The sequence below is a fragment of the Aricia agestis genome, chromosome 11 (genome assembly GCF_905147365.1).
Source record: "Aricia agestis chromosome 11, ilAriAges1.1, whole genome shotgun sequence".
NCBI lineage: Eukaryota > Metazoa > Arthropoda > Insecta > Lepidoptera > Lycaenidae > Aricia > Aricia agestis.
In genome coordinates this window covers 8,807,800-8,829,383 of record NC_056416.1, presented here as the reverse complement: position 1 = coordinate 8,829,383, position 21,584 = coordinate 8,807,800, and the positions used below count along the sequence as shown (strand labels likewise).

Below are 21,584 nucleotides of genomic sequence, written 5' to 3'. Positions count from 1 at the left end.
AATTGTTTTACTAATTATTATCAAATTAAATTTATTTTATTAAAAAACTATTATATGTAATTGATTGTACTGTTGTTTCTTGGTGGAAATTCACGTTGAACACTAATAAAACACAATTTTCCGTGCACTTTTTCCACTATATTATGAAATTATTAACAAATTACACGACCAGTACTACCTACACTAAGTACACCTAAGATCATTAATTTCGAAACTGGACGTGTAATTTGTTAATAATTCATATAGTGGAAAAAGTGCACGGAAAATTGTATTTTATTAGTATTCAAAAAACTATTAATTATTATAACTACTGGTATACCTGGTTGTTTAGGAGTACAAGCTGTGAATGGATCGCCTCCATATGATTCCGGACATGAGCAAACTGGCACATGACCTACTGTACTGCAAATTGCATTGAACCCACATGATCCAATACAAGGATCCTGGCACTTCATATTGATACACGCTCTATTGTTACTACATTCAGAATTAACCACACATTCTGGTTTACAGTTAGGCGGGCTTCCAAAGAATCCTTGAATGCACGAACACGAAGCCATATTATTAACTTCTCGACATTCAGAATTTAGCCCACAAGGAGATGGTACACATGGATTTACTGGTTGAATGTCGACTGACTGGTATTCGATAATTTTGTGGCAAATAGAAAATGGATCGCCAGTATATCCTTGTTTGCAAGAGCAAATAGGATTGTGTTTAATTATTCTGCACTCCGTATTAAGACCGCAACCTTTGGGACAAGGATTCACGCATTTGAAGTTTTCGCATAATTTGTCAAGTGCACATTCGGAACTAGTTAAGCACTCGGGACGACAGTCTGGTGGTGATCCTTGGTATTCGCTCAAACAAGTACATATTGCCAATTCGTTTTGAGCTCTACATTGACTATTTGGTCCACAGGGAGAAGGATTGCAGGGATCCGTTTTCTCGACTAGAAAAAAAGAGCAATTGTTAATTATTAATAATCCAGGAAAATTCCATAATAATAATATACTCTGGATATACCATGACATACCTAATGTTATTTTATTTAATTTATTTTAATAATGTTAATTTGTAATAAACTGAATATTAAGATCATCTTTTTATTTGATTACTTAGTAATGTAACTTACTTTGTGGTCTATAGTTGCAGATTTTATATGGATCTCCATAGTGTTGATCCGGACATATGCAACTCGGTATGTGGTTGACTACATTACATAGTGCGTTTATTCCACAGGTTCCGGGGCATGGGTCACGACATTTGCTTTGCATACAAGCTAGATTTGTTGAGCAATCAGAGTTTAATAGACATTCCGGTTTGCATCCCGTATATGGATCACCAAAATAACCAGGAGTACACGTGCATGATCCAACATCGTTTTGCTCTCTACATATAGCGTTGGTACCACAAGGTGACGGTATACATGGCGTTGGTCTTTCAATAATGACTGGTGCTTCTTCTACATGACATGATATGAAGGGATCACCCGTATATCTGGGTTGACATAAACAAATAGGAGTATGGCTTACAACTCTGCACTCTGCATTTAATCCACATGAGCCAACACAAGGATCTTTACATTTCTTATTAATACAAGCCATATTTGTGCTACAATCGGTGTTACTTGTACACTCTGGTCTACAGCTCGGTGGTGAACCAATATAGTCCGGCAAACATCTACACTGCGCATTGTCTCCGTTTTCTGTACACACTGAATTAGGTCCACATGGTGATGGTAAACATGGATTAATTTTAGGCGGTGGAGTAGCGGCTGAAATAAGATATTTTTTTCAAATAAAATGTATTACATATTATAAATAGAGATTTTAAAAAGAAAGTTCTTATAATTACGCGCATAAAACAGTAGCCCGCGGTAATCGTAAACTTTCCTGCGATACAAAATATCATATTATGTTCTTCCGTTAAATTTCATCAAAATCGGCTCAGATGTGCCTATTCGGTGCAAACTAATAAGCAAACTAACTTTTCCTCTTTAAAATTAGTAAAGACAATTGAACTTACCTATTGGTTGACAAACTGAGAATGGATCTCCAGAGAAACCATTTAAACATGTACATATTGGATTATGATTGACTACAACGCAATGAGTGTTACGACCGCATGCTCCAGGACATGGGTCTATACATTTTTGATTAGAACAAGCCTTCGTTAATGGACAATCGGAACTGACGGTACATTCTGGGTGGCAGTTTGGAGGGTTACCGATGTACCCTTGTATGCAAGTACAAACAGCATGACCGTTAAATTCACGACACTGGCTATATGGTCCACATGGCGTCGGTTCACAAAGATTAGTAGTAACTGGAATATCTGAAAGTATACAATAGATAAATATTCTTTACTATTTATAAATATAGTATTAACATGCAGATATATATTTTTATATAATATTATATTATAATATTATAAATATAGTATTAATATGCACATATATATTTTTTTAAATTATTTTGGAAGTGTATGCTAATTTCTTTTATAAAAAGTATAAGTTATAAAAAACGTACCCATAATTTTGGTGCAGTAATAGAACGGTGAACCAGTTGTCCCTTGCGCACAGCTACATATCGGTATATGATTAAACACTTCACAAATAGCATCACTGCCGCAAGTTCCCACACATGGATCCATACATTTATTATTAATGCATGCTTTTGTTTTTACACAGTCAGAATTTAATACACATTCAGGTTTGCACCCAATGTACGGATCGCCTTGATATTCAGGAAGACATGTGCAAACACCATTATCACAAATTGCATTCGACCCACATGGCGATGGAGTACACGGGTCTATCGGTCTCTCGTCTAAAATTACAAAATAATATTTTATAAAAATTAATATAAAATTAAGCGGGTTAACTGAAATATTAAGAAAATAAGAAAGGAAAATCCTACCATGGATTTCTAAAATACAGCTAGTAAATGGGTCTCCTGTATACCCTGACACACAAGAACACAACGGCATGTGGTTAAAGACAGAGCATAGAGCGTTTAGGCCGCAAGCACCCGGGCATGGGTCAGCACACTTGTTGTTTATGCACGCTTTCATAGGGCTGCACTCAGAATGTATCGTGCACTCTGGTCGACATTGTGGTGGAGAGCTAATATAGTTGGGCATGCACGTGCAACGTGCTACACCGTTTTGCTCTTGACATTGTGAGTTAGGTCCACACGGTGATGGTACACAAGGATTAACCGGCTCTGTGTAAATTGCTATGGTATCTATAAAAGAAGTGAAATTTTATTTATGACACATTTCAAAATTAATGTATTTGTATTAATATAAAAAAAAAAATAACAAAATGACAAACTTACGTGGAGTGCAATGTGAGAAAGGATCACCAGTAAAGCGTTCTTGACATGAACAAATTGGGTTATGAGAAATAACTCTACAGTAAGCATTTCTGCCGCATTGTCCTATACAAGGATCAACACATTTTCTATTTATACAAGATTTGTCACTAGGACACTCGCTGTTTATCGTACATTCTGGACGACAGTTAGGCGGGACCCCTACATAACTTTCTTGACAACTGCATACGGACTGTGAATTTACTTCACGGCAAATGCTATTAGGACCACAGGGCGATGGCGAACAAGGTGCAGTAATAGGTGTATCTGTAAATAATAATACACGTATAGGATAGTCTGTATTTTTTTATGTATTTAAAAAATTGTTATAAAAGTATGCATTTTTAAATTTGTTACCTTCGATTTTATCTCTGCAGTATGTGTATGGGTCGCCAGTGAGTCCCGGGGGACAGTAACACGAGGGCACGTGGTTGATGACTTGGCAAATTCCGTTTGGTGCACAGGTACCGGGACAGGGATCTTTACATTTATTTTGAACACAAGCAAATCTTGAACTGCAATCGCTATTAATAACACATTCAGGACGACATCCCTCGTAAGGGTTCCCAGTATAAGATTCGACGCAGCGGCAAGACCCCGCTCCATTCCTTTCCACACATTCTGCGTTGAGTCCACAAGGAGATGGCTCACAGGGCGAATTGTATTCAATTACAGCATCTAGAAAAATAATAATGTGTTAAAACCTATTAAGCAAAGACATAATAACCATTACTTATAAAATCTTTATTTACCTTTTACTGGAGTGCAGGACGAGAGAGGATCGCCAGTTTGACCATAAGGACAAGTACATACGAGAGCGTGACTTATCACTTTACAATCTGAGTTGTAACCACAAGGTCCCGGGCAGGGATCTTTACATTTTTGATTGATGCATGCTTGATTACTCGAGCACTCTGAGTTGCTGATACATTCAGGATGGCAGTTAGGCGGTGATCCAATAAAATCATTTTGACATGAGCAGGAGGGAGATTCCCCTATAACTTTGCATATCGAATACGGGCCACAAGGTGACGGTGTACAAGGATCTATTGGTTCCGGTGGGCTTGAAACTGAAATAATATTAATAAGCATTATTAAATAAAAGATGGATGGTGAAATAATTTTACTGTAGCTTTATGTATTTACCTATAGGATAACACCTTGAAAATGGATCTCCAGTTTGTTGATCTGGACAAGAACATATTGGGTTATGATTCACCACTTCACATCTAGCGCCGTATCCGCAAGATCCTTTGCATGGGTTGATACATTTATGGTTGTTGCAAGCTTCATTTAATGGACATTCAGCACTGATTGTGCATTCTGGGCGGCAAGAAGGTGGACTTCCGATATATGAAGGTAAACATGAACACACTGCCTGATTATTTACCGGTCGGCATTGACTGTTTGGACCACAAGGACTCGGGTTACAGGGTATCACCTGAACAGCTGTAAAATAGTGAAAATAAGTTTTATATTAATTTATCAATACTATAAGAAAATATACATTTATACATATGAAAAAATATAAAAAAATATTTACTTTCTACTTTGCGACATTCAGAAAATGCATTGCCGGTTGTTCCTGCAGGACATGTGCATATTGGTACATGGTTATAAACATTGCATTCTGCTGTCGAAGCGCATGAGCCTGGGCAAGGGTTCACACATCTGTTACCAACGCACACCTTGTCCAACGCACATTCCATATTATTTACACATTCTGGTTTGCATCCTAAATAGGGATCTCCGAAGTAATTTTGTAAACATGAACATACTCCATTATTGCATTGCGAATTAAAGCCACAAGGTGATGGATTGCAAGGATCTCTCGGCTTCTCCTCTGTAAAAAGTGGAAATGAAATCGTATATTGATATTAATACCCGGACAATGCTGCTGAGAATGATTACTTTTAACCGAGTAAGTAAGGATGATCAGCTGTACTTACACATTTTTTTTTATAATGACTAGCGGATGATTGAACTACGGCAGTGTAGTTGACATTACTCAGTGTACTTAGTTACTGTACTGTAAATTTCATCTAGCTATATCTATGGACTATGACTTATGAGTTATGGCTTATTAGTTATGACTTATGACTTATGAGGTGTTTTTATCGTAAGGCTTAGTAATGATAAGAAATGAAAAACCTAGTTAATATACCTTGAACTGGAAGAACTGGGGAACATCGTGAAAATGGATCCCCACTAAATCCTGATTGACATGTGCACGCCGGGAAATGATTGAAAACATTACACAAAGCGTTTTGTCCACAACTTCCTGGACAAGGGTCTTGACATTTCATATTTAAACATGCCATGTTAGAAGGACAATCTTGATTGATTGTACACTCTGGATGACAATTAGGAGGAAGGCCTAGGAATCCTAGCATGCATGCGCAAGATGGCGAATTATTAATATTTCTACATAATGCATTTGCTCCACATGGGTTGGGTAAACATGGGTCTCTTTGTGTTTCAGGAACAATTTGTACTGGAGCTGAAATATACAATTTTAATATAGCTGTCTGTTATAAGAAACAACTTAAATTTAATTGGATTGAGTTTTAGCAAAACCAAAGATTAAAAAAAAATTGAAAGATTTTTATAATAATATTTTGCAAGATACTACAGAGTAATTTATTTATTCTCTTCTTGATTCCAACATAATATATTATAGACTTAGAAGTTAAAACCCATAAGCTTATAATACTTATGTACCTAATCGAAAACCGATATTTGTACTCTCTACGTGCACTTGTGTAAATAAAATTAAATCAACTAACCTTGTTGATAGCATCTAGTAAAGGGATCGCCTGTGAATCCTGAGCGGCAAATACAAATAGGACTGTGAGCGACAACTTTGCATTCAGTATTTATTCCACAAGGCCCAGGACAAGGATTAATGCATTTACGATTGACACATGCCCTGCCAATAGAACATTCCGAGCTTACAGTACATTCTGGCCTGCAACCCGGAGGTGTGCCTATATTATTAGGCATGCAAGAGCAAACGCTTTGGCCATTCATTGGCTTGCAAATACTGTTGGGACCGCAAGGATTTGGAGTGCAAGGCGTTACAGGCTCCGAGACTATTTCTGTAATAAAAATATAGGTAAGTAGGAATTTAGTATTTACTTTTGCCATTATTTTATTATGTCTCATATGCAAACCCATATTTATTATACATATAAGTATTGTATTTTTAATAATAGATAAAAAAGAGTGTAAGTACTTATTATATAATATTTAAATGTATATTAGCTTTTCAAATATTTACCTTGTATCTGACATCCACGATACGGGTCACCAGTATACCCTTGCACACATGAACACATTGGTACGTGGTTTACTACAGCACATTCTGCCAGTATTCCACACGTACCTGGACAGGGATCTTGGCATTTATTACGCAAACAATTTTTATTTGGTGGACAATCTGTATTAATAGTACACTCAGGGCGACAGCCTTCATAAGGATTTCCAAGATAGTCCGGTAAACAAGAACACGAGCCTACTGAATTTTGTTCTTTACAAACAGCATTGGAGCCACACGGTGAAGGTTCACATGGAGAGGATTTTTCTGGTATATATTCGTTTTGAATGTAGCAGCTAGAAAATGGATCTCCGATATATCCCGATTTGCAGAAGCACATCGGCGAATGACTTATTGTTTTGCACTGTGAATTGGAGCCGCATGCATTTTCACAGGGGTCTTTACATTTTTGATTAATGCACGCTTTATGTGTCGGGCATTCACTATTACTAATACATTCTGGTCTGCAGAATGGCGGAGAGCCGAAAAAGTCTGTCATGCAAGCGCAAGAAGGTGCGTTGGATATTTCTTTGCAAATAGAGTTAGGACCACATGGTGAAGGAGTGCATGGTGTAACGTCAGCAACCGGATCTGCAAATTTTAATATTATTAATGAGCTTACCATGACTTTACATATTACTAGTAAATAAAAGTAATAATATTAATATTTGTAATTATTATTAATAATAGTAGTAGAAGTAATACTTACTATATGGCACGCATCTTATGAATGGATCACCAGTATATTTGGGGGGACATGTGCATATTGGATTGTGTTTGACAACTTCACATTTTGCGTTTACCCCACAAGATCCTTTGCATGGATCAATGCATTTTTGATTACTACAAGCTTTGTTAAGTGCGCAGTCTGAGCTTATAATACACTCTGGTCGGCACGATGGAGGGCTTCCTACAAACCTTGGTGCACACGTACATACTGCCTGTCCATTGATCTCTTTACATTGACTGTTAGGACCGCATGGAGTTGGGTTACATGGATTCAAATTAACTGGAACTAAATGAAACATTTGAGTTTGTAAAAATACGTAAACTACTAGCGAATGTTACGTAAATTACTTAAAAAGAGTATTACTATGTAATACTCTTTTTAAGTATTAAAATAAAATCTATCTCACTCACCTCTTATAGGCTGACAACTGTAAAAAGCATTTCCTGTCATTCCTTGAGGACAGCTACACATAGGCACATGGTCGATTACATCACAAATTGCCGATGTACCACATGTACCCGGACACGGGTCGACGCATTTATTTCTCATGCAAGCTCGGTCTCTTGGACAGTCCATACTCAAGACGCATTCTGGACGACATCCTATGTATGGATCTCCTTGGTGTTCAGCTATGCAAGTGCATACTCCTTCATTACATTGGGCGTTACTACCACATGGTGATGGATTACATTGATCGGTTTCAATTGGTTCTTGAAATAATAAAAAATCGAGATATAAAAATTCGTTTCAAAATAAACCACTATCCATCCACAATTTCATTAACATATGAATGTACGGTATAATATGTAAAGCAATACATACCACTAGACGGTTTCAGTAGGCATAATGTAAATGCATCACCGGTATATCCCTCTGGACACGTGCACAGTGGCGTGTGTCTAGAAACTGCACACTCAGCATTAATGCCGCATGATCCGACGCAAGGATCTTGACATTTTTGCCGCATACAAGCTTTAGTTGGAGGGCATTCAGAGTTTACTACACATTCTGGTCTACAATTTGGTGGGTTGCCGACAAAATTTGGCATACATGTGCATGATGGTATAGAGCCTCTTTCTTGACATATAGAATTTGGCCCGCAAGGTGACGGCACACAGGGATTCGTGTAAGGTTCCAGTATAGCGTTTGCTATTGGCGCTGTAAAAATGATATTTTTTTATATTTACATAAGTACTTAGTTAAAGATGAAATTTAATTGAAGACGTATTGGATGAAGAAGATAAGTAACAGTTTCAAAAATTACTGTTTTTTGCGTAAATGGAGGCTTAAGGGCCGGGAAAATGATTTAAAATCAAAAAAAGGGATTTTATGTATAGCCAGATAATATATTTGCAATAAGTAAGTAAGTTTTGTCCTTTTGTTATAAAATGTTACTTAGCTCATAGCTGGTTCTTCCACTCACATATTCAATTGCTTATAATAATAGTAGATCATACATATATGATTAAAACTTACGTGGCATGGGGTTGCATCTTGAAAATGGATCTCCAGTGTATCCTAACTTACAATTACAAATCGGACTGTGATTATTGACATTGCAAACTGTGTTACTTCCACAAGCACCGACACATGGATCCTCGCATCTTTGATTTATACACGCTTTATTTGTTGGACATTCTGTACTAATGACACACTCTGGATGACAGCCAGGCGGAGACCCAATGAAATTTGGCATACAAGAACATACCGCTTGCTTATTTACTTCTTTGCAACGGCTGTTTGGCCCACATGGCGATGGTTGGCATATGTCAATCGGAGTGTTTACAATTTCTGAAAAAAATAATAAAAAAACGATTAACATGTATGTTATACATATATAATGTGTATATGCCAGCTTATAAGTTTACAAAAAATATTTTTTGAATAAACAATAAACATGTACATATTCAATAATAACATACAGGTAAACAAAATAATATACAAGATATAAACATTCAAGTAAGGAAATATACTCACGATTTGGTGTGCAAAATCGGAAAGGATCTCCAGTATATCCAGGATTGCAAGAACAAGATGGAGCGTGGTTAACAACTTGACAAATAGCATTAGGCGCACACGCACCGGGGCAAGGGTTACTGCACTTGCTTTGAAGACAAGCCTTATCCGATGGACAATCTGTGTTTATAAGACATTCTGGCCTACATCCATCATAGGGGTTTCCTAAGAAATCCGGCAAACATGTACATGATCCTGCGTTATTTAATTCCTTACAAACAGCATTCGCGCCGCAAGGAGATGGTGAACATGGTGTTGCTATTTCCTGGATTATTTGAATTCTGTGACATTCAATAAATGGATTGCCAGTATAGTCTTGAATACAAGTACAAGATGGCGAATGACTTATGACGTGACATTCAGCATTCAAACCACAGCTTCCAATACATGGATCTACACATTTCTGGTTAATACAAGCTCGGTGATTTGGACATTCCGTATTGGAAATACATTCTGGCTTACAATAAGGCGGTGCGCCGATATAACCGGTCTGACATGAACAACTAGGTGAGCCAGATACCTCTTTGCAAATAGAATTAGGTCCACATGGCGATGGAATGCAAGGATTGACTGGTTCTGGGATGAATTCTTGTTTAATGCATCTCATAAATGGATTTCCCGTATAAGAAATTGGACAGGAACATATGGGGTTATGATTAATAACTTGACATTTTGCCCCAACGCCACAAGCTCCAAAACATGGCTTTATGCATTTTCTATTACTACAAGCTTCATCTGGTAAACAATCCGTACTGACAATACATTCAGGCCTGCATGATGGTGGATTGCCAATAAATCCGATTAAGCAAGAACAAACTGCTTGTCCATTAATATTACGGCATTGACTATTAGGTCCACATGGGCTGGGCGTACATGGCTCCGGTCTCACGACTGTAAAAATAGTTAATACATACTTAATATAATATTATTATAATAATACATTATGGTGTTGTTTTATTTTTTAATGAAAAAAACAACATACCTTCCCGTTCTGCACATTGAACAAATGCATTTCCTGCCATTCCTTCTGGGCATCTACACATAGGCACATGATTTATAACCTCACATATTGCGCTTGGAGCACAAACATTGCTATTGCAGGGATTGACGCATTTATTTTTATAACAAGCCTTGTTTTGCGAACAATCTGAACTAAGGACACATTCGGGACGACATTCAAAGTAAGGATCGCCCTGGTATTCTGATAAACAAGAACAGACACCATCATTGCAAATGGCATTCAATCCACATGGCGAAGGATTACAAAGATCTACTTCATCCTTAATTGGCTCATCTGAAAGAAAAACATATTAATGATAATTCTGAAATGTGGTTATACCATTGAAACAAAAAAGTTGAATATAATTAATATTTACCTTGGAGCTTACATTCCGTAAAAGCGTCCCCAACAAAGTTCTCAAAACAAGTGCAAATTGGAATGTGATTCTTGACATGGCATTCAGCATTAATGCCGCATGATCCAGGACAGGGGTCTCGACATTTTTGGTTAATGCAAGCAAAGTTACTTGAACAGTCTGAATTTATAACACATTCAGGACGGCAATTTGGTGGTGCGCCAAAGTAATCTTGTAAACAAGTGCAAGATGGTATCCCTCCAACATCTCTGCATTCGCTAAACAGTCCGCATGGTGACGGTGAACATGGATTTTTAGGAACTTCCACTGGTGGTTGTGAGAGTACAGGATAGCATCGAGAGAACGGGTCGCCAGTAAAACGATCTTTACAGCTGCATATTGGACTATGATTTATAACGATGCAGTTAGCATTTAGTCCACATTGATTAATGCAGGGATCAATGCATTTATTGTTAACGCATGCTTTGTTTATTGGACATTCTGCACTTATAACACACTCAGGTCTGCAGTTTGGTGGTGTACCATGATAATCTTGTTTGCAAGTACATACAGCTTGCTCGTTTATTACTTTACATAAACTATTGGGCCCACATGGTGTCGGAGCACATGGGTCAGTAGGAACTTCTACAGCTAAAAAAAAATACAAGTTTAAAAAGCAATTGCATTCTTACAAAAAATGATAAAAAATACTACTAAAATAATATTTATCAAAGTAAAAATTTAAGCATACCTTGAATGAAGACACAAGATTGGTAAGGATTGCCTGTATAACCAGATATACAAATGCACATTGGAGCGTGGTTTATAGTATCACATTGAGCATTGAGACCACAAGTGCCAGGACAAGGATCCCGGCATTTATTTTGTTGACAGACTCTGTTTGAAGGACAATCAGTGTTTACAACACATTCTGGACGACACCCTTCATAAGGATTACCGAAATATCCTGGGAAACATACGCAAGAACCAACGCTATTACGTTCTTTGCAAATAGCATTACTTCCACATGGCGATGGCGTGCAAGGTGTTACGTGCTCTATTGCTAAAACAGGTTGTTCTCTACAAACTACAAAAGGATCTCCTGTGTAACCGGGTGGGCAGACACAATTTGGTGTATGACTGACAACTCGACATTGTGCCAACGAACCGCAGGCAGACACACATGGGTCAGAGCATTTGTTGTTTATGCATGCCTTATGATTAGGACATTCGCTGTTACTCGTGCATTCAGGACGACAGTTTGGCGGAGCCCCAATAAATTCTGGCATACAGGAGCAAGAAGGCAGTTCATTTATAGATTGGCAAATAGAGTTCGGTCCACATGGTGATGGCGTACAGGGATTCACTTGTTGTATTATTTCAAGTCCTAAAAAATAATATTTAATTAAGTAGCTATCCTTGTAAATAATTAATTATTTTATAAAAAAGTTAGTTAGACAGTTACTAAATAGTAGTATAGTAAAAAATAATGACTATGATTTAATAATATTCTAGCTTGATATTTGGCCAGTACAGTTATAATTCGACTAAGTATTTAAGAACTTACTTTTCGGTTCGCATCTAGTAAATGGATCTCCTGTGTAATCATTTGGACAAGTACAAATCGGATTATGATTCACAACTTCACACAAAGCATTGGAACCACATGCTCCTACGCATGGGTTTATGCACTTGTAGTTATTACAAGCCTTATGTAAGGGACATTCACTGCTTGTCGTACATTCGGGTCTACACGCTGGGGGGTTGCCAGAAAATCCAGGTACACAGGAGCAAACAGCTACGTTATTTATTTCACGACATTGACTATTTGGTCCACATGGACTCGGATTACAAGGATTTGATGCTATTTGAGCTGAAAAAAAATAAGCTCTTACAATTTGGCACCACTCTAATATAGTAAATTATATTTAAAAACTTAAAAATATATTTAGAGATACATACCTTGAACTGGTGTGCAAGCTACGAATGAATTACCGGTAAATCCATCAGGACAACTGCACATAGGTATATGGTTTACAACTTCACACTTGGCACCACTTCCGCAAGTGTCCGGACAAGGATTTATGCATTTTTTGTTAGAGCATATTTGATATTGATGACAATCTGTGCTTATTAAACATTCCGGTCTGCATCCCACGTAGGGGTCTCCATGGTAATCTTGAAGACAGGTGCAACTGCCTTCATTACACTCAGTATTGGAGCCACATGGTGAAGGATTACATAAATCAATTGGAACATCTGTCGGAATATAAGTATATATTTTTTAAAATAGAAAAAAAGTAAAATACTATATGAATACCACCAAGAAAAAAACTATACTAAACAAGAAAACACAATATATTATACCTTCAATCGGTTGAGGCGTGCACCCTGTAAATGGATCTCCTTTAAAACCTTCTGTACAAGCACAAATAGCAAGATGGTTTATTACGAAGCAATTCGCATGTTGACCACAAGCACCAGAGCAAGGATTGCGACATTTCTCGTTTACGCATGCTAATGAACTGGGGCAATCTTGATTTGTTGTACATTCTGGTCTACAGTTTGGTGGGCTACCAAAGTAGTTCGGTAGACATGAACAAGATGGTTGTTCGTTGACATTTCTACATACAGCGTTGTTGCCACAGGGTGAAGGAACGCATGGATCAAAAAATTCATTAATTTGTTGTTGTTCAACTGCAAATAGACAAATGAGCCATATTTTAAAACTACATTATTTTTTCATTGACATTATGCGTTGATACGGTCAGAAATTATGAAAACTTATAAAGCAACTTAGTGGAAGAAATAATGAAAACTTATAAAGCACTATTTGTACATAAATCGATGTCGCCTGCTACAATTCGCCTACACGCACGCATAATTTTCGTGAGCCTCTGATTGATTAAAATAAAAAAAATAAAAATAAAAATTGTTTTATTTCCGAATAGATTTGTAACAAATACTTTCAGAACGTTGATGCTAATGGTGCCTACCACCGGTTCGGGAACTATCCCGGCGAGAAGAACCGGCGTAAGAAACTCGCACGGGGTCCCACTTTTTACCAAAAAAGTGAGAAAAAAATTAATCTTTTTAAAATAAAATTTACAATTGTAACTTAAAATTATACAATTACAAACACTACATTTACTTGTAGTAATTTCGCATACGACTGACACTTAGGAAAGATAGGAAATATCATGAGCATTTTTTAAATTTACTTACTTGGTTTAGGGAAGCACCTGACGAATGGATCTCCAGTTAAACCTGGTAAGCAGCTACATACTGGATTGTGATTAAAAACACGACATTCTGTTTTTTGGCCGCATGGGCCTGGGCATGGATTTATGCATTTTTGGTTTATACACGATTTATCGAAAGAACATTCAGAATTTAAAACGCATTCGGGTTTACATGTTGGCGGTTCACCAATAAAGTTTGGTAAGCAACTACAAACCGCTTGGTCATTAAGAACTTTGCATTGACTGTTTGGTCCGCAAGGACTCGGATAACATATATTTGTGGGCGTCTTGTCCTTCACTGAAAATAATATTTTTTTAAATTAATTTTATGTTAAATGTTTCCCAGTAAAGTAAAAAAATATTTTAAACGATGTAATAATACTTACAAGGTATTGGATTACACCTTCTAAATGCATCTCCAGTATATCCGCTAATGCAGCTACATATTGGTGCATGGTTAACTGTCGCACATTCAGCATTTAAACCACACTTGCCTGGACATGGATTTTGACATTTGATGCCAATACAAGCTTGGTTTCCGGGACAGTCAGAATCGCTGATACACTCGGGTCGGCAGCTGTCATATGGGTTCCCGAAATATCCTTCAGCGCAAGTGCATGAGCCGACCTTATTTTGTTCTTTGCAAATAGCATTTAAGCCACACGGTGACGGTGAACATGGAGTTAAATTCTCAACTATTGTCTGTAAGGAACACTGTGCGAACGGATCTCCTGTATATCCAGTCGGACATACACACATCGCAGAATGGCTGACTACCCTACATTCTGCATTCACGCCGCAAGTATTAATGCAAGGGTCTTTGCATTTCTGATTAATGCATGCTAAGAGCGGTGGACACTCGCTATTGCTTATACATTCTGGCCTACAGTATGGAGGCTCTCCCTTAAATTCCGGCAAACAAGTACATGAAGGATTGCCATTTATTTCTTGACACAAAGAGTTTGGGCCACATGGTGAAGGCTGACAGGGATTGACTGTTACAGGTGGTACATCTAAAATATTGAATGAACCAATAATAATTTATCATAGCAAAAAAAAAAAAGACTTGTAGGCATAATTATTTATGAAATGTAAAATACTTACCAACAATATACACGCAGCTAACAAATGGATCGCCGGTATGGGTATAAGGACAAGCACATATCGGATTATGATTTATTACTTCACACGTTGCTCTTATTCCACACGCACCGACACATGGGTTGACACACTTTTGTTTGATGCATGCTTTATTTTGTGGACATTCGGAGTTTACAGCACACTCCGGCCTACATGCCGGCGGTACTCCCAAATATGTCGGCATGCACGAACAAACTGCCTGCCCATTAATTTCACGACATTGACTATTAGGACCACAAATTGCCGTGCTACATGTGTGTTCCACAGTAGGTACTGAAACAAATTTTCAACTTTAATAAGCCGTGTCCTGACACGCTCTTGCTTAATATATTATATGTATTTATTATATTATATGTATTTTGTAAGATGTTGGGGTTATCTTACCTTTAATTGGATTGCAGGTTACAAATGCGTTTCCTGTGAACCCATCGTGACAACTGCACATAGGTATATGATTTACTACTTGGCAAACAGCGTTTAATCCACAAGTGTCAATACATGGATCTACACAATGTCTTTGAACACATGCTTTCTTTTCATCGCAATCTGTACTAAATATGCATTCTGGTCGACAGCTATAATAGGGATCACCATGGTATTCAGGCAAGCATTGACATTGTCCATTAATGCACTCAGCATTAGATCCGCATCTTACATTACTACATGCGTCCGTTATCACTGGTTCCACTGAAGAAAATAAAAGATAATATATAAACATGTTAAACATTTTTAGAAAAACTGTTTGTAAAATGTGTTTCATAATTTAACTTGGTTACATAGACAACTTTTTTGCAGACAGCAGAAAAAAGGTAGAAACTAATAGTGCATGACCAAATAGGGAAATATTTTACAAAACGTTATATTAGCTTCGTTTAAAAAAGCGTATATTTACCGTTTAATGGTTGTGGTCTACAAATAGTGAATGGATCACCGACGTGCCCTTCAATACAAGTACAAATTGGTATGTGATTGAGTACGTTGCATGACGCCAATATCCCGCAAGAACCAGGACAGGGGTCTTGACACTTAGTATTTATACAAGCTTTGTCACTTGGGCAATCCGAATGAATGGTACATTCCGGACGGCAGTTTGGTGGACTTCCTATAAAGTTTGGAGAACAAGAGCAGGACGGAGTATTCCCGATATCTCGGCATATAGCATTTGGACCGCAAGGTGATGGTATGCATGGATCTCGAACAGCAGGTGGTGCTTCATCTAAAAAAACGTCATATTATATTACGGCTGTTTGAGATATAAATATTAACCTATCAACACTCCAAAGTTAGGGTTCCGTTTTAGGACTACGAAACCCTAAAAAAGATTACTAACCAGCTTATTTTTTGTATATTGATAGGTTAATATTTATATAATTTAACAGTAACATTGTCCTACAAATAGAACAATCCATATATTTTAGGATCATCAAATCGAAATATTTAATCCAAAATGCACAATATTAATATAAAAAGTACCCAGTAGCCGATTCTCAGACCTACTGAATATGCCTACGAATATGCATATAAAATTTGGTAAAGATCAGTAAAGCCGTTTCGGTGGAGTACGGTAACTAACATTATGACACGAGAATTTTATATATAAGAGAAGATAAAATTTTAAATACATCAGAGAAATCATTGTACTTACATTGTATAAGGGTGCACAGAGTGAATGGATCTCCAGTGAATGACCTTTTACAGGAACATATCGGGCTATGACCAATAACTTTGCAATCGGTATTTCTACCGCAGGGTTTTGGACAAGGATTTGTGCACTTGTTATTTATGCAAGCTTTATCTTGCGCACATTCCGAGCTACCAAGACACTCTGGTCTGCAGTTGGGTGGTGTCCCAAAGTATTCCGGCAAGCATGAGCATATTGCTTGATTATTGACTTCACGACATTGGCTATTTGGTCCGCACGGCGATGGGTAACAAACGTCTACATTCGCAACTAATGGTGTTTCTACAAAAACACAAATAATAATTAAGCGATTGGTGCTTATTGTTATTTTATATAAGGAATTTTATTTTAATTACATTAATAACTTAAGTAAAAAAAGAAGGAGAAAATATGGATTAGCAGTAAACTTTACACACCTTGGTATACACAATACCTAAATGGATCGCCAGTATAATCGCTCAAACAGGTACAACGGGGAGAATGGTTTACTACTTGACATGTGGCTTGTATACCGCAACTTCCCGGACATGGATCTTTACATTTATTATTAACACAGGCTTTGTTAGAAGGACAATCAGTATTGACTACACATTCGGGTCTACATCCCTCATAGGGATTGCCCAGGTAACCTTCAAAGCAAGTACACGATCCGGCATTGTTTTTCTCTTTGCACAAGGCGTTGGCACCACAAGGCGACGGTGAGCAAGGAGTGGAAATAACCTCCGTTTGTAAAAATTCTTGAGCGCAGGCAAAGAATGGATCGCCAGTAAAACCAGGAGCACATGTACATATAGGAGAATGGCTGACTACTGTACAAAGTGCATTAGAACCGCAAACATTTTCACATGGATTCACACACTTCATATTAACGCATGACAAAGTTGTAGAGCATTCTTCATTACTGGTACATTCTGGTCTACAATACGGTGGTTGACCTTGGAATCCATCTATGCATGTACATGATGGTACTTTGTTGATTTCCTTGCATAAAGAATTAGGTCCGCATGGAGAGGGTGAACAAACATCAATTGGTTCTGGTATTTTTTCAGCTAAAATAAAGTAAATGCAAATTGCATTATTATATAGATTTATTTCATCGACAAAACGAAAATAGCAAACATTCTTAACTTTTTTTATATATACAGATACTTAATATGTAGTTGTATAAAAATACTTACGTTGTCTTATGCATCTATTAAACGGATCTCCCGTAAATAATGGCGGGCAAGTACAAATTGGGTTATGGTTGACCACTTTGCATTCGGCATTCACACCACATGCACCTATGCACGGATTTATGCATCGCTGGTTGCTGCAGGCTTCAGCTAATGTACATTCGGCACTTATTGTACATTCAGGACGACATGTCGGCGGTACACCGATATTGTTTGGAGCACAAGAACATGCAGCTTGTCCATTTATACTTCTGCATTGACTGTTAGGCCCACACGGAGAGGGCTGACAAGGGTTTGTGACAAGTGGTTCTGAAAGACAAATTTTAATGCAACATTGCAATATTTATTCAGAAATGTTGTACTGGAATATAATTGAATATTTGACTGGCGTTGGTACAATAATATTTGTAATATAAATAATAAGTAGGCACTAAATTGTAGTGTATAAAATTAACGTTTTCGCCAGGCAGTGTAAATATTAAAGTTTTTTACCTGAAATAACTCTGCATTCTACAAACGCATTACCAGTCATGCGCTCAGGGCAACTGCACATAGGTATGTGATTTATCACATTACAAATAGCCGTTGTTGCACAGGTACCGGGGCATGGATTTTGACACTTGTTAGAAATACATGCTTTATCCCGTTCACATTCAGAACTTTGCACACATTCCGGCCGGCATTCATTGTATGGGTCACCGAAGAATTCAGGTAGACATTTACATTCGCCAGAAAAACATTCCGCATTTGCGCCGCAAGGGGAAGGGTTACACGGGTCATCTTGAACTAAAATAGATATGTATTAGAAAATTAAAAATAATTTCGTAAACATTACCTAATTAAAATAATAAAGAAGATTGTTTACCTTTTGGCGGTAAAAGATTACATGTTGTAAAGGCATTTCCAGTATATCCTTCTGAACAGGTGCAAACAGCAATATGCTTTATAACATGACATTCTGCATTGATTCCGCACGACCCGGGACAAGGATTCTTACACTTTTGATTTATGCACGCCAAATCTCCAGAACAATCTTCATTAATTGTGCATTCGGGGCGGCAATTAGGCGGATTACCTTCGAAGTTAGGCAAACAAGAGCACGAAGGAATACCATTGTGGTCTTGGCAAATAGAGTTCGGTCCGCAAGGTGAAGGCTGACATGGATTTCTTTCCGGCGTTATTTGAACAGGATCTATATGGCGAGTACACATTTATGTTAAAAAAATTAAACTTTAATACATAAAAAAATAAATATTTACATGTTGATTAAAACTATCTACTTACGTTGTATCTTAAAGCAATTAGAGAAGGGATCGCCTGTATATTTATCTTTACAGGTACATATTGGGCTGTGATTGACAACTCTACATTCAGAATTCTGACCGCATGTACCAGGACATGGCGAAATACATTTTTGATTCTTGCAAGTTTTATCAGCTGAACACTCCGTGCTTACAACGCATTCCGGTCTACAATTTGGAGGAGAGCCGCGATACTCGGGCAAACAAGAGCAAACACTTTGTGAATTAGAAACCCTACACTGACTATTTGGACCACACGGTGATGGTTGGCAAGGATTTATTTGTATTTCTTCTTGTTCTACAATAAAAAATGTCTTGTTAAAAACCACTCTTAAAACATAATTTCATAACTCATAAACTAATACTGATACTTACGTATAATGGCACAAATTGTAAATGGATCGCCGGTATATTGAGATCGACAGGTACATAACGGCGAGTGGTTAACAACTTGACAATCAGCATTTATAGCACAGGTGCCCAAACAAGGATCTATGCATTTGTTTCTTGTACAAGCTCTATTACTGGGACAATCAGAATTCACTAAACATTCTGGACGACAACCTTCGTAGGGGTTTCCAAAGTATCCCCTTTGACAAATACAAGCCCCAGCGCCAGATTGTTCCCTGCAATCAGCGTTTGGTCCACATGGCGAAGGTGAACAAGGTGTTAAGGTTTCTTGGATTATTAAAGCATTGACGGTACATTGAATTGAAGCATCGCCACTGTACCCTTCAGGACAAACGCATGTTGCAGTATGACTAACCACCCTACACTCTGCGTTTAATCCACATGCTTGATTACAAGGGTTCTGACACTTTTTATTTATACACGCTAGTTGTGGGGCACATTCACTGTTTGAAATACATTCCGGGCGGCAGTTTGGTGGTGAACCAACAAAATCTGCCATACATTGACATGACGGTGTTTCAGACTGACTTATTTGGCAAATCGAGTTAGGTCCGCATGGCGACGGCAAGCAGGGATTTGCATTGACTGACGGCTCAACGGCAACTAAAAAATATAAAAATTTAGAAATTTTATTCCAAGGGCCTGTTTATGTGTCTGTAAAACTGATAAGAATTATTAAACATACCAATAGCCACGCATCTCGTAAATGGATCGCCAGTCATTCCTGATTCGCAGGAGCAAATAGGATTATGATTAATAACTTGACATATTGATTTGGTTCCACAAGCTCCCAGACATGGATCTACGCATTTCTGATTACTGCAAGCTTTATTCGACGGGCATTCAGAACTTGCGACGCATTCCGGACGACAAGACGGTGGTGATCCCCGATAACCCGGTAAACATGAACAAATTGCCTGTTTATTGTATTCTCGGCATTGACTGAAAGCTCCACAAGGACTTGGTAAACATGGATTCCTCTCTGGTATATCTAAAAAATATAAAATTTTAAAAATAACGTTATGAATGTAAATAAATTTGAAAAAAAATGTTACATTACATAAAACGACTATTACCTTTGATTGGCTCACATTGAATGAAGGCATTTCCAGTCATCTTTTGAGGACAAGTACATATGGCCATGTGCATAACCACTTCGCATAGGGCATTTCTGCCACAAGTGTTAGTACACGGATTGACACAACGTTGTTGCACGCATGCTTTGTTCATTGGGCATTCTGCACTGATAGTACATTCTGGTCGGCAACCAAAATAAGGGTCACCGTTGTATTCCGGTAAACATGAACATTGACCATTATCGCAAACTGCGTTAGCCCCACATGGTGAAGGATTGCAGGAATCCGTTGGAACAGGATCTTAAATAAAATATTGTATAATTTAACTCGTTTCACCCACTATAAAAAGTCTGGTCAACTTATTATCACATTAACACCTTTCCAACAAATCTAATAAGATCTGATATTATTACGCTAAGTGAGGATTGAGGAAGTGATTTTTGTAGATTGTGTGTACAGTAGAATGTGAAGTGACACACACATCAAGTTATTAGTATGTGTGTATACATGTGTAGCACAGATCAAGTTATTAGTATGTGTGTATAATAAATAAAATTTAAACTTGAAAGGAATAAGGAATTTGAATTGGACCAGTCAAATCAGAAGGTCTGGTATAAACTTATATTTTTAGGGTTCCGTACTCAAAGGCTAAAAACGGGACCCTATTACTAAAACTCCGTTGTCTGTCCGTCTGTTTGTCTGTCCCCAGGCTGTTACTCAAGAATCGTTTTCTCTAACATTACTAGACTAGTAGGTATATAATT

The 21,584-nt window shown here is 37.5% G+C and overlaps 1 protein-coding gene across 1 annotated transcript in view; it reads right to left on the bottom strand.

Annotated features, from left to right (window-relative positions):
- Nucleotides 1-21,584, bottom strand: part of LOC121731689 — a 131,241-nt gene that overhangs the window by 17,541 nt on the left and 92,116 nt on the right. Inside the window, exons 69-106 of the mRNA XM_042121262.1 lie at nt 20,821-21,120; nt 20,430-20,735; nt 19,709-20,347; nt 19,317-19,631; nt 18,898-19,224; nt 18,525-18,818; nt 18,036-18,341; nt 17,274-17,906; nt 16,822-17,139; nt 16,069-16,392; nt 15,561-15,863; nt 15,141-15,449; nt 14,423-15,049; nt 14,020-14,334; nt 13,162-13,491; nt 12,757-13,053; nt 12,362-12,667; nt 11,546-12,181; nt 10,816-11,445; nt 10,422-10,733; nt 9,401-10,330; nt 8,900-9,214; nt 8,246-8,581; nt 7,834-8,133; nt 7,403-7,708; nt 6,658-7,284; nt 6,164-6,475; nt 5,542-5,877; nt 4,921-5,220; nt 4,524-4,826; nt 4,130-4,447; nt 3,735-4,055; nt 3,342-3,644; nt 2,922-3,248; nt 2,532-2,831; nt 2,029-2,337; nt 1,136-1,777; nt 320-952 (exon numbers count right to left, since the gene is read on the bottom strand). Coding sequence (XP_041977196.1) covers nt 320-952; nt 1,136-1,777; nt 2,029-2,337; nt 2,532-2,831; nt 2,922-3,248; nt 3,342-3,644; nt 3,735-4,055; nt 4,130-4,447; nt 4,524-4,826; nt 4,921-5,220; nt 5,542-5,877; nt 6,164-6,475; nt 6,658-7,284; nt 7,403-7,708; nt 7,834-8,133; nt 8,246-8,581; nt 8,900-9,214; nt 9,401-10,330; nt 10,422-10,733; nt 10,816-11,445; nt 11,546-12,181; nt 12,362-12,667; nt 12,757-13,053; nt 13,162-13,491; nt 14,020-14,334; nt 14,423-15,049; nt 15,141-15,449; nt 15,561-15,863; nt 16,069-16,392; nt 16,822-17,139; nt 17,274-17,906; nt 18,036-18,341; nt 18,525-18,818; nt 18,898-19,224; nt 19,317-19,631; nt 19,709-20,347; nt 20,430-20,735; nt 20,821-21,120 — 15,045 coding nt within the window. The remainder of the gene's footprint in view (nt 1-319; nt 953-1,135; nt 1,778-2,028; nt 2,338-2,531; nt 2,832-2,921; nt 3,249-3,341; nt 3,645-3,734; nt 4,056-4,129; nt 4,448-4,523; nt 4,827-4,920; nt 5,221-5,541; nt 5,878-6,163; nt 6,476-6,657; nt 7,285-7,402; nt 7,709-7,833; nt 8,134-8,245; nt 8,582-8,899; nt 9,215-9,400; nt 10,331-10,421; nt 10,734-10,815; nt 11,446-11,545; nt 12,182-12,361; nt 12,668-12,756; nt 13,054-13,161; nt 13,492-14,019; nt 14,335-14,422; nt 15,050-15,140; nt 15,450-15,560; nt 15,864-16,068; nt 16,393-16,821; nt 17,140-17,273; nt 17,907-18,035; nt 18,342-18,524; nt 18,819-18,897; nt 19,225-19,316; nt 19,632-19,708; nt 20,348-20,429; nt 20,736-20,820; nt 21,121-21,584) is intronic.